Below are 13,515 nucleotides of genomic sequence, written 5' to 3' on the forward strand. Positions count from 1 at the left end.
GACTACAACTCCCTAATGGCACCTGGTCTTCTGATGACACCATTCTCCAAGCGAAAGCTCAAAAAAAATTCAAGAACCTTTTGGCTAACTCTCAACCACACCAAAACCGCACCTTTAACTACGGCCTACACCCCACCATTGATGAACCAAGCAAGATCTCCCTCACTTGTCCCATCATTAAAACCGAAGTCTTCACTGCCCTTAACTCCATGCAACCCTACAAAGCGCCGGACCTTGATGGTTTCCATTGTATTTTTTCAAGCAATACTGCATATAGTTGGAGATGACATCTTTTGTTTGGTTCATTCAGCCTTCCAAAATGGTCATTTTGATCCAGAGATTTCAAATACTCTCATTGCACTCATTCCAAAGATTGACACTCCTAACCGATACAAAGATTTCAGACCTATAAGTCTGTGCAACATTGTTTACAAAATTATCACCTAAGTTTTGGTTCACAGATTGAGACCGATTCTTAATAATATTATTGGCCCCTATCAAAGCAGCTTCCTGCCTGGTAGGGGAACTTCTGATAATTCTATTATTTTGCAGGAAATTGTCCATCACATGAGAAAATCAAAAAAGAAAAAAGGTTGTGTTGCTTTCAAAATGGATCTAGAAAAAGCTTTTGATAATGTCAACTGGGAATTTCTCCATCATTGCTTGAAAGATTTCGGTTTTCCAGACATCACCATCAAGCTCATCATGCATTGTGTTACCTCACCCACCTTCTCTATCCTTTGGAATGGCAACAGATTGTCTCCTTTCAAGCCTTCCCACGATCTTCGTCAAGGTGACCTGCTATCTCTATATTTATTTATTCTTTGTATGGAAAAGCTCTCGGTTGCCATAAGCACGCTGGTTCTCCAAGGTGAACGGGAGCCTATCCAAATAACAAATACAGGGCCTCAAATATCCCACCTTCTCTTAGTGGATGATGTTCTCCTTTTTATTAAGGCTTGAAATGCTCAAATTCGTTTTGTTGCTGATTTATTCGATAGATTCAGCAAGGCTTCGGGTTTGAAGATCAATCTTTCCAAGTCTCGTGCTTTTTATTCCACAGGTACTCCTCAGCAGAAAATTACTAGCCTTACATCTATTTCAGGTATCTGGGGCACTACTTCCCTCCATAGGTATCTCGGCTTCCCCATCATTAAAGGGCGGTCAAAAAGGAGTGATTTCTTCTTCATCATTGCAAAAATGCATTCAAGACTCGCTTCTTGGAAAAATAAACTTCTCAATAAACCATAAAGATTGACTCTAGATTCTTCAGTCTTATCTTCTATTCTTTCATACTACATGCAAATTAATTGGATGCCTCAAAGTATTTATGATAGTATTGACAAAACAACCCGTGACTTTATTTGGAAGTATACCAACAACAAAGGTATCAATTTAGTGAATTGATGGGATAAAATCGCAAGTGCACGGTATTATCGAAGTAGTAAAATAAGAGTATCGTTCCGACAGGGAATTGTTTAATTCAATTAACTTTTGTTGGTGATTAGAAGAGAATCAAGATGTAAAGTTGGGGTTTTCAAACGGTTGAAAAGATAATATAAATAAAAGGAGCCTTGGGATTATTGGTTCATCTAACTGACAAGTCCTTCGCAAACCAAGTTATTAAACTTATAACCTTATGTTAGACCTAACTTCTAAAGACAATTTCTCTTTTGTTCCTCTAGCAACCAAGCCTATTTCGCTGACTTGATTACTATTAGATTTTAGTTCTAAGTTGCAACTAAGCATATTTCGCTGACTTGATCACAATTAGAATCCTTGAAGTTCGAAACTATATGTCTCAAAAATTGTAAAGACTATTTCGCTGCCTTTACAATCTTTGTCTAAATTCACTTGTTCGAATATCAAAGCTCCACTTTCGTTTTATAAATTGATATTTGAGATGATGGATTAACAATTATCAAACCCTCCACTTTCGTTTCCACAGTTTGATAATGATTAATTCATGTTAAAGCGGTGAATTTAGATTAGAGATTAGGGTTACATAAGATTAAGGTTTAAAATTTGGTTTGATTAGGATTATGTCATTTAGACTTATCCAATAATCCCAAGACAAGAAGAAGTCTACTCACTCATGTTCATCGTAGACATGGAGAAGAAGAGAGAAAGCATAAAAGTAAATAACAAGAAAGTAAATGAAAAGAAAATAACTTTTATTAGAAAGACAATTGCCACTTATTGAATTCCAAAGAAAATATGAATATTTGTGATGACTAGCTACTCTATTTATAGTTTACATTCGACTTAGAATCTAAGCAATTACATCACTAGAATGTTCCACAAGCAAAGGGCTTTATGGTAAAACTAAAATAGAGTAGCTTAAAATCTAAGCAAAAGTAGTTATGGGAGGTGGCATGGACGTGCCAAGCCTCGCACGGGCCATGCCAAGCTTCTGACTTGAGGGAGATGTATTTTTGTCTCCGAATCTTCGTATTTTCGCACCGAATCAGCTCCCAAACCCCTTTCTTTTGCTCCAAGACTCAATCCATCAAATATTCGTTCTTGAAATATAATAATATGCAATTGAAGTAAAATAGCTCAAAAAGGAAATAATATTAAAATATAATTAAAACGAAACTAAATATTATACTAAAATAGATAATTATTGACTCATCATGAATTGGCAAAAGGTTACTACCCCTAAGCATCTTGGTGGTTTGGGCATCCGTACGGCTAGAGAAACTAACACTAGTCTCCTTGGAAAGCTGGTTTGGGACATGGTCCAGTCAACAAACAAATTATGGGTGAATCTTCTATCCAATAAATACTAAGGGGGCGGGATTTCCTTCAAGCATCAATTCAATCTAACAGCTCTCCCTCTTGGTCCTCTATCATCCGTGCTAAAAATATTATCAAACAAGGTTATTCTTGGCGCGCAGGTTCAAGTTCTTCTTCCTTCTGGTACAGCCATTGAAGTAATCATGGTCCGATTGGTAATCATGCTCCCATTATCGACATCCATGATCTCCAACTTACGGTAAAAGATGTTTTCTCCGTTGATGATCTTCATACTCAGCAGCTTTACACCAATCTTCCTCCTGAAATTGAAGACTTCATCAACTCCACCCACTTCCGATTCAACGCCGCAATTGAAGACTCTTTTATCTGGGCTACGAATAAAAATGGCAACTACACAACCAAAACTGGCTATGACTGGCTGCTCTCTCTCAAAGTTACGCCTGATGACACCACTCCCCACCGATCTTGGTCCTAGATTTGGAGGTTATAAGCACCAGAAAAATACAAACTTCTAATTTGGTTAATCTGCCATAACGTTGTGCCTACGCTGACGATGCTCCACCATAGAAATATGGCAACTGCAGCAACCTGCTCGCGTTGTGGGGAGGAGGACGAAACTATTCTGCATTGTTTCCGGGACTGTTGTTTCTCTAAAAATGTTTGGCACAAAATGGAGTTTACAGACACTCATTTTTTCTCTGGTCAAAATGCTCACAGTTGGATAAATGTTGCTGCTACTGGCCCTCGCAGCTCGTATTTCCTTGCCGCTCTTTGGTGGGTTTGGCGGCATCGTAATTTGATGTGTCTCAATAATGAAACATGGTCCTTGTTCCGCATTACCAATAACATTCAAAATTCAGCAGATAGGAATATTAAGAGTTTTCAGCGAAGTGGGAGAATTCCTCAGCCGGAGCGATTTGTTAAATGGAACTGTCATAACCACTTAGGTACAATCCTCAATGCAGACGGCAGTTGCTTAGGAACTCCTATTCGAGCTGGCTTCGGTGGTATCATTCGAAACACTCATGGTTTTTTCCTCGCCGGTTTCTCTGGACACATCTCTAATTCCACTGACATCCTCTTAGCGGAGCTCACCGCATTTACCATGGATTGCGTTTGGCCATTGACATGGGATTAGATGACCTAGTTTGTTATTCAAACTCCCTTCTCTCCATAAAGCTCATCACGGTAAACACTCTGAAGTTTCATATATATATATGTCGTCCTTCTTCAAGATATTAAGGACCTGCTTGGTAACCGCAATTTTTATCTTCATCATACACTAAGAGAGGGTAACTATTATGCTTATTTTTTTAGCCAAATTGGGAGCATCCACTGAAAATGTTTTCACGGTGCATCATTCGCCTCCAGACGACCTCCCAACTCTAATTAGGATCGACGCTTCGGGCACTCTCTTCTCTAGGGCCTAGTTTCTGTCTTCTGTCTTTTGTTTTCTTGTTTCTTCTGTTTGTAATTTTGCTTCTGTAACAAAAAAAAAAAAATCGTTTATGATAAAGGGTAAAAATGATATAAAAATAAAACCATAGCAAATACTTCCACATACTATATTATATTGTATAAAAGATATATAATAAAACATTTCTTTACAAACATAAATTTACAATAATAAAATCGTTTGTATAATAGAATAATGGTAAAATAACATATGCAGTCCCTTGAAAATGGGCCACGGGCCAAATGCAAAGTTTCGGTTTAAACGACCCGGGTCCATAACATTACATAGATTTATTTCCACAGAACACAGACACTATCTTCCTCTCTCTCATTTGCACACAGACAGAAAAAACTAGGGTTTGCATTTCGTAGCAGCAATGGCGCCGACGAAGGAGAGAGCACCTAGGGTTAGCCGCAACCCTGATTTGATCAGAGGAATTGGAAAGTTCTCAAAGTCGCAGATGTATCACAAGAAAGGTATCTGGGCTATTAAGGCAAAAAACGGTGGCGTTTTCCCTCGTCATGATCCTAAACCTAAGCCCGAAACTGCTGCTGAAAAACCACCAAAATTTTATCCTGCTGATGATGTGAAAAAACCTCTTCGTAACAAGCACAAGCCTAAGCAGACTAAGCTCAGGTTAGTTTTCACTGTGAATCTCTCTTTCAGTTATTCTTATCATTTTTAAATTTATTAGATTTTGTGCTTTTTATCTCATGTTATTTCGATTTATTTTCATAGTGTTGTTTGTGTTAATTTGGAAGTTATACTTTATTATAATTATTGTTTATTTTAGGTGAATCCTTTGAACACGATTTTAGTATGATTTTGATTTGCTATTATTTGGGATATGGAATAAGTTTTAGTTTATTGTAATTACTGATGCATTAATATATGTAAAATGATAAAATTAACCACTTTTTTTAAATAAGTTTTAGTTCATTGAGATTACATGATTTCAATATTTGTATTTTGATTTATTTAATTTATTTATTTTTTTGGTCTTTTTTGTCTTCAGGGCAAGCATCACTCCCGGCACAGTGCTGATTCTTCTTGCTGGTAGATTTAAGGGCAAGAGGGTGGTGTTTTTGAAGCAGCTTCCTTCTGGATTGCTTCTTGTAACTGGTAACTTTGATACTTTTGGTTTTGTTGCTCTTGATTGATAAGTTTTCATGTAGCTGATTTGTTGATTTTGTCTATCAATTAAATTTGTGATTTTGTTTAAGATATAAGGGCCTGTTTTGATATGCAGCTTATATTACAAGTGCTTATCATGATAATCGCTTATGTATAAGCTTGCATAAGCTATTTTTATGCAAAAGATAAAATAATGTTACTTTGTAAGAAAATTGTTACCAACTGTTTTAAAAGTTATCCCAAAACTTATGTCAGTAGATAAGCTCTGATAGTCAATACAGATAGACTCATTCATGTTTTAACTCATAGTCAACAATGTCATTTGTTGTGTTGTCTTTCCATTAGTTGACTCCAATAGTCATTAGTCATATTTGAATATGTTCTTCTAGGGCATACTTCTGATTTTGCATAGCAAGTGTCCAAGTGATTTCAACATTGAATATCATGGTGTCTTTTTTTTTAACAGGCACCACTAGTCTTCTGTGTCTTGGCTTCTCTTCACTTGTTTTTCTTACTTTGCATCTCAGGTCCCTTCAAGATCAACGGAGTTCCTTTGAGACGTGTGAATCAGGCCTATGTGATTGGTACATCAACCAAAGTCGATATCTCCGGTGTTAATGTGGATAACCTTGATGACAAGTACTTTTCAAAGGAAGCCCCAAAAAGAAGAGCAAGGGAGAAGGCGAATTCTTTGAGTCAGACAAGGAGGTGAGTTTTCAATCTAAATATTTGTTGACGTTTTGTCTTGTTATGCTCATTGCTTCTGTTGGCTGATCTGTTTTTTTATTTTTGATTGCAGGAGAAAAAGGCGTTACCTCAGCAGAAGAAAGATGACCAGAAAACAGTGGACGCTGCATTGATAAAAGCTATTGAGAGCGTTCCAGACTTGAAGACTTATCTTGGTGCCAGGTTTTCTCTCAAGGCAGGTGTGAAGCCACACGAACTCGTCTTCTAGTTTGGAGGAAAGAGGGATGCTATGCTTGCATTTTATAATTTTTTTAATGGAACTTGGTTCAGATAGTTGCACTTTCTTAACTGTAATATGGAATTCTGCTGGAGATATTCCTTCCTGCAATTTTGCTATTGTGAACGTTTTTGTTGATTTTATGAATTTTAGTTATTGTGAGGTTTCACTTGAGCATGCCAAAGGAAAATTTTGGAGACAGAAAGATAGAATGTTCCTTTTTCTTAGCAAAAATGATACTTATATTCCCTGCCCCCAAGGCAGTGTCTTGATGAAACTGAAAGAAATTCTTAATGGGAGATGGAATATGTTTTAACCGTGAAAAAATGATCAAAGTACTTCAGGTTTCATGTATTATGTGTACCCGTTGAAAAAATGATCAAAGTGTTAAACAGAAGTTTTAACTGTAGTATACAATATGTTTTAACCGTGAAATACTGATATATACTCAGTTTTAGGGTTGGAGACCTTAATAGGTCTCCTACTGTGAGCGAGTTGGAGCAAATTTTCTTGGCCGTTGGCTTATGAAATTGTATGTATCTTACCGTTTGCTGTCAACATGTAATACATATTGACATTAATTTTTTTATGATCGTGCCAAAGCTAGGCATTAATTTTTTGAAAAGCATATGGACAAGAATGTAATGTTAGATTGAACTAGAATGAAGGAATTTGTTTTCTCAAATTATTATTGTTATTATTAATAATATTATTATTAACTGTTTCTCGATTTCCCTATTATATGATTGAGTTTCCGTATGCTTTTTGAACTTTTTTTGAAATGAGTCTCTGTATCCTATAAAATAGAGATTCGTGTTTAGTTTTTTGTATCAAGTCAGCATCAAGTTTTTATCAAAAAGTGTTATGTCCTTTAATCTGAAATCCCACAAATACAGCAATTGAATTCATGGAAATTGGGAAAACATTTGAAGTTTTTACCCTGGTTTGTGGAACATACCTGGTCCAAGGTTATAAATGTGATGGGCGACCACATTTGCCAATTTCCCTGATTTTCTTAAGAAGTCCTTAAACCAATTTGCATCAAAGAAGCCTCCAGGTGCAATGACTAGTGGCTTCTGCACAGCATCCCTATATACCTCTTGAACTATGTTTCTTAAAATAGTTTGCTTACCAGTTCCCATGAATAGTGTAATTCTTGCTAATAGTATAACGTATAAAAGACTCGGCATTGGCGAAGTTCTAAGCTGCAACAGCAGAACCAGGCTTCAATGATCTTCCAGCAAGAGCATTTAAACCCTGAAATATACCTACCATTAACTAATGCATTCATCATTGATATTGTTCCAAATCAGCATTAGAAAATTTGGAAGATGATAGTATCTGATTCAGTTTGGTTTTTATAAACATTGAAAGATGTCGACGCAAGTTGAGCTACTATTTTTGGATATATCAAATCCTCTACTGCTTTGCACACAGTCTGTTGGAGTAGAATATTGTATGGTGTATCTGAGTTCATTATTTTTACCCTTTACAGTCATATGAAGATTTAAATAATTCTAAAAAAGCTATGTTGATTTTATATATTTGATTATAAGAAAACTTACTTATTGAAATACAATGTGGTTTTACTCATTTCAATTTTAGACTCTAAACAAATTCTCCTTAGTAGAAATTGAAGTACTTTGCGTAATGTTTACTGTCATTGTTGAATGAATTTAATGTTTTTATATGTTTCTCTGTCATTATAGTTTTCATTGTTTTTCTCACAATTATTTAACAGGACTGAGGCTACATACATACTGAGAATTGGTAGTTAATCATTTAAGGTGTCTATTCTTACGCCTCTGGCTTCAATATTTGTGACAAGTATTACATCGCAGTTAGCTAACAACTTGATTTCAAAAGGAGTTGAAACCACTACGGTATGAGAGGCATTCAAACAGCACTAAATCAATTATTTGTACTACTAGCTTTTGATGCTTTGGTATCAAGTTTCAGCCATAGAAGACAACCTGAGTAATCTCAACATCTTGTGTCATCAAAATCTCACCAAACTTCCATGCAATAATTTTTCATTTTTTTGCTTTGTCATATTTCTGTAGAGTTAGTTGTAAGATCAACTGGTTATTGATAGGATTCAATAGAGGAATATCACCAGCTGAGTTTACACTTAAAATGTTACCATTTAGCAGCATAGTTTGGCAACGTAAATTTCCATCCTTTGCTGTTAAATGGTACTCTCTTCTCTGTGATTCTCCCACATAATTTAAGGTCACTTGTACATCAACTGTGGTGCTGTTGTCCAAGTTGAGAAGCAGTAGTGTGTGTGATGCCCTTCTGTAAGAGAGTATCAACAAATCAGATTTAACAAAATAACATAACTATTAATACACAACTCTACCCACAGTTTCCTTTGCACAGTGTGCATAAGTTCTGATCTTCTTTGTTCCATAGATAGAAGGTAGTTGACAGGACCCGTTCTCCATGAGTCAGTGCCAAAGAAGAGCACTGTAAGAAAGAAATCACAACTCTATTGATGTCATAAAATAGCATTATGATTTATGAATTTACTTTAAATAGGACCTTTAACCAAGTGGCAGGCTAGTGATGAAGCAAAATGATAGCACAAAATAATCTCATATATCAGCTCACGAAGAATGACACAGAAACGCAGAACCGAATCAGTCCATAATTAATTCTGATGCTCATTCTTTAACCATGAAATTCAATTTTTAGTTCCTATAATAGTCTGGATTTGGCATGAAAGTAGTTGTATCCAATAAACCATAGTTTCTTCCTATCAAAGTCTGTCTGCGCTCTGCAGTATGTTTCGGTGCCGTAAGTAGCTGACATGCCAAGTTGATCCAAATACCTGAATGCGATTTGATTATATCAATAAAACACTTTTAAGGAAGTCCTACTGATATATTGTTAAATCACACGCAGTTACACTAACCAGAAGCTGTTGAAAAATGCATCAGATACAAGATGATGGCCACTATGGTGAGCACCTCCAGCCTCACCAACCCATGCTTTAGCTGTGATTCCTGAACTTTGAAGTACACATTTTTAAGGCTGCTGAATGTGCCAGCCACTCCATCAAGATAGGCTGGATCGAGAATTTTTTCGGTTATGCGATCATTATATCCTGCATGTAAGTAGATTTCTGTTAAAATCGATGTAAGAAAATAAATGCGGTGGGTGGCCACATCTGCTCATTCACCCGATTTGCTTAAGAACTCCTTAAACCAATTTTCATCAAAGAAGCCTCCAGGTGCAATGACTAGTGGCTTTGGCTCAACTTCTCTATATACATCTTGAACTATGTTTCTTAAATAGTTATATCATTTGCATATTGATATGGACCAACACTTATTCCCACTCCATTACCACACAATTCATTGTCTGCCCAATAAAAAAACAGCATAAGTTCAATAGAAATAAGTTTTCCTTTTCTGATTTTAACAAAAGATAACAAAAAATATTGAGGAATGCTAGCAACACACATTCTAGCACACACTTTCCAACACACTCTCTTTGATTAGTTGAAACTCACATGAGACCCACCAAATCATGTGGGTTCCATGTAAGTTTTAACAAATCGTGTTGAAAAGTGTGTTGGTAGCATTTCTCAAAAATATTTATGTCAAAATTTTTATTTGGTGACAAATGGTTATCACTTTCAAGTGAAGTTATGCTTTGTGAATTGTGATAGAGATGATGAGAGCCTTAAGATAACCATTTTTCAATTTTCAATCTAATTGTGCCAGTAGCAGCAGATATTACTTTGACATTTTTAACCAATGAAACAAACATTCACTAACCAAGTTCCCAACCATGAATAGTGTAGTTCTTACTAACAGTATAACGTATTAAAGACTCGGCATTGACCTAATTCCAAGCTCCAACAATAAAACTATGATTGAAAGATCTTCCAGCAAGAGCATTTCATCCGAATATAACATTAGCCCTGCCCTGAAATATACCTACCATTGATGCTAAGCTTGTTAAAAACAGCTGCGTCTTAAATCGTGCGGGCACGGGCACGGGCACACACATGTTTTCTTTATATTATGAATATTTATAGCAAGGTGGATGTCGATTAGTTATTATTTTATTTTCATTTAATTTGGATTTGACAGTAAAAAAGTTGTGATTATTTTATATATTTGATTATAATGTTTACTTTCATTATTCAATGAATATATTGCTTTTATTTAGTTTTCATTGTTTTTTTTTTTGCAACATTATTTATTAGTAATTCTAATTTGAGCAATGCTAAGGACAAACTCTACGTCACACTCTATTGAACACATTCTCACTCGTTGGTCCACGTCATTAATATTTTAAAATAATTTGTTTTTTTTTTTTTGACAAAAGCAAAAATAATAGTTGAAAAATAGATGTATATGAACTAAATTTTTAACCATAAAGATTGACCTTTCAACTACCGCTTTTGCTTATATTTCACTCTAAAGCAAGTAAATGTTTTATTTAGAGTGGATTAGTATAAGAGTCGTTTTAGGATCAAGGAGGGGGTCATTTAATTAGTTAATTTGTTACAAATTTTCTACTTAGGAATGCAGTGAAGTTCCATATTTGTTCCTTCCTACGGTTCAAGTTAAAATTTGGAAAGATTGAATGCCTTTCCAAACACCAATTGTATAATCTTCCAAAATACTTTAAGCATTAATTGTTGAGTACCTTTTCTTTTTTAAAATCTGTCAGTTTTGTTCTTCAAGGATTCAAATAATACTCTTGTGTGATGCACTTTCCCCCCACATATTTCCAAGTACAATACCCTTCAAATTGTAGAACTCGGCGATTATTCATTAGAAAAAGGTCTGAGTATGACAAAGTGATGTCTTCGTAAGCTGGTTATACCACTGAAACTGAGTACATTAGAAAAAAACAGGAACATTCATAGTTCAACATTTGTGCGTGATTTCTGGTTATTACTCTTTGAGCAAATTAGAAATGAGTAATCCCCCGAAGGAGATTTGTTTATCATCAACTCCATCCTAATTTACAACTATTCATTCATCTCCAGAAGAAAAATTTGCTTTAGGAACAAAAATAAACGAAAATTAATAGGCCAGGAGCGTACGAGTTTATTTATTTTTGGGGTGATTGGGAGCGTATGATTTTATTCATCATATGATTTGTATCATCATTTGCTGCCCTCATCATTAGTCACAGGCACTTATAATATTTTTTTTTTGTTTCAAATAGTCCAGTGGCTATTACTACATGATTAGTATTACTACCTTTACCACTAATTACGTAGATTGATAGTATTAAATAAATTTCAAGCAACAGTAACAAGTAATTAATTTAACAGAGCTCATCACAAACCAAAGTTTTTTTCATTTCAATTGTAAATAAAGAACAAAGTTATCACAAAATGAGAGGCAGCATCTAAGCAATTATAACCGAAGGATCCAGAATCTTGAGAAATCTATGTGGAGGGTGGCGTACATGACCATAAATATCAGGATTTGACACAGCAGTTGAAGTAGCTGAGGAAACTCTTCCTTGTCTGCCACGAAAGAAAATAAGGAGATAATGGACCTAAGATCAATCTTTTGCAGATCTAGAAAATGAATCTGATATGCATCAAATTAGTATTCTTACAGTTGGAGAGTGTGTTTGATGATGATAGCGAGGGGTGTGTTGTTGTTGTTGTTGTTCAATGCTGCTGACAGTGTTAGAAGTACTGCTGGAGGTTGAATCAATATTGAACTCTTCATCATTGCCAAGACTTGCTCTTGAAATATTTGTTTTGTTCTGTTTCCTTGTTTCTCTTATTTTTGAGAAATCAAGTGAGTAATCAGGTACTTGCCCCTTCTGATCCCAATCCCCAAACTGTGGTACTGATAACCAACCTCCATTCTTCTATATATTTTAATAATATTAATCATGGGATCATTTTCTATATCACTTATAATATAAAAGTATAAACGAGTTTTAACTCAATTACAAGTAGGAAAAAAAATATATATATATGAATCATGAATTTGACTATTTCATTGCTTGGTTAGTGAAAGGTAGTGTATGGTATGGTTGGTTACTTGTACGACTGCAACACTGTTATCATCGTTTTTCAAAGTATCCAATTCAATTGTAGGAATCTTCAACTAAACAAAACAACAAAAATTAAATGTAGCGTGGAAAAATATTCTGTATTGCGTCACTAGCACTAACACCAGCCAGGTGAATTTCAAAGATCCTAAAACCAAAACAAAATGATCAATAAATCTAAGTCGGCAAAAAAGAAAAAGAATAAGAATAACCGAATTTGTGTACATGAGCATCTAATTTAACAGATTAATAATACAACAATCACTATGTGGATGCATGGCTAATTATAATTACTTTTATAATAAAAAAATAACAGTGAATTTCAATTCAAAGGCTTTGATACACAAATTGAATTTAGAAAATTTAAAAGAACAAACAAAAAATACTCTGTTTTTGGTATATATGTGATTTTGCAAGGTGAAATAAAAACATAAGCATGTGATTACAACTTTACAAGAGAGAGGGGAAAGTAACTAACCTCTTTGCGAGCATCCATGGGCATGAGTGTGTATTGAGATCTAAATTAGATGAGAAAGGGTTTTTATTAATAGAGTGAGTGAAAGAAAGAAAGAAAGATAGGTCCCCAGTTTTGTGATAGCTGTACAATGCCTATTTGATATGTTCAATTTAATCAATCCATTGGTCACCTTGTCATGTGATATATATATATATGCAACACAAACTCTGTGTCCCTTTTTTAATTGGAAAAATGTTGGGGAGTCTAGGAGTGCCGATAGGTTAAACATTTAGACCACTAAATACTTTGACACCACAATTTTTAGTTATGGTTTTGATAACATAGAGTTGAAAACGTCAATGGATTAAACGTTTAGAATTATTGAGAGATTTTGACATCACATTTTTAGATTTATATATCAAATATTTCTATTTGATATGGAACTTAACTATTCACATTTAAATTGCAACAAAAAATAATATAATTTGATCTTGCTAAGAGTGTAACCCGTGGATGAGATGACAATATTCCAATTCACATGCAAAAAATATTTATTATTTTTAATGCAATATTTTTATTTTTTGTAGAGATTGTTACACATTTGAGAAGTTTGAAACTCTCTTATAAAGGGGATATTGGAGTACATTCTTTAGATTTTTTTTTGAAAGAAACATTCTTTAGATTTAGTGTCTATAATTTATT

At 34.7% G+C, this 13,515-nt stretch overlaps 2 protein-coding genes and 1 pseudogene across 2 annotated transcripts; 1 reads left to right on the forward strand and 2 right to left on the reverse strand.

The window, feature by feature from the left end:
• The first annotated feature begins 4,517 nt into the window (after positions 1 to 4,517).
• LOC11432177 (60S ribosomal protein L6-3) lies at positions 4,518 to 6,498 on the forward strand. Its single transcript, XM_024773555.2, is given in 5 exon segments — positions 4,518 to 4,852; positions 5,232 to 5,338; positions 5,878 to 6,006; positions 6,009 to 6,058; positions 6,150 to 6,498. Coding segments are annotated over 5 exon segments (702 nt in total). The 5' UTR covers positions 4,518 to 4,592; the 3' UTR covers positions 6,306 to 6,498.
• Positions 6,499 to 7,481: 983 nt separating this feature from the next.
• Positions 7,482 to 10,311, reverse strand: LOC11432178 (heparanase-like protein 3; annotated as a pseudogene).
• A 1,232-nt stretch (positions 10,312 to 11,543) lies between these two features.
• Positions 11,544 to 13,030, reverse strand: LOC11442561 (uncharacterized). Its single transcript, XM_003630063.4, has 3 exons — positions 12,835 to 13,030; positions 11,910 to 12,170; positions 11,544 to 11,814 (listed from the first exon to the last, which is right to left on the reverse strand). Exons 1-3 carry the CDS (start codon positions 12,856 to 12,858, stop codon positions 11,767 to 11,769), a joined length of 333 nt encoding a protein of 110 aa, XP_003630111.2. The 5' UTR covers positions 12,859 to 13,030; the 3' UTR covers positions 11,544 to 11,766.
• Positions 13,031 to 13,515: the final 485 nt, after the last annotated feature.

The sequence above is a fragment of the Medicago truncatula genome, chromosome 8, assembly GCF_003473485.1.
Source record: "Medicago truncatula cultivar Jemalong A17 chromosome 8, MtrunA17r5.0-ANR, whole genome shotgun sequence".
Classification (NCBI taxonomy): domain Eukaryota; kingdom Viridiplantae; phylum Streptophyta; class Magnoliopsida; order Fabales; family Fabaceae; genus Medicago; species Medicago truncatula.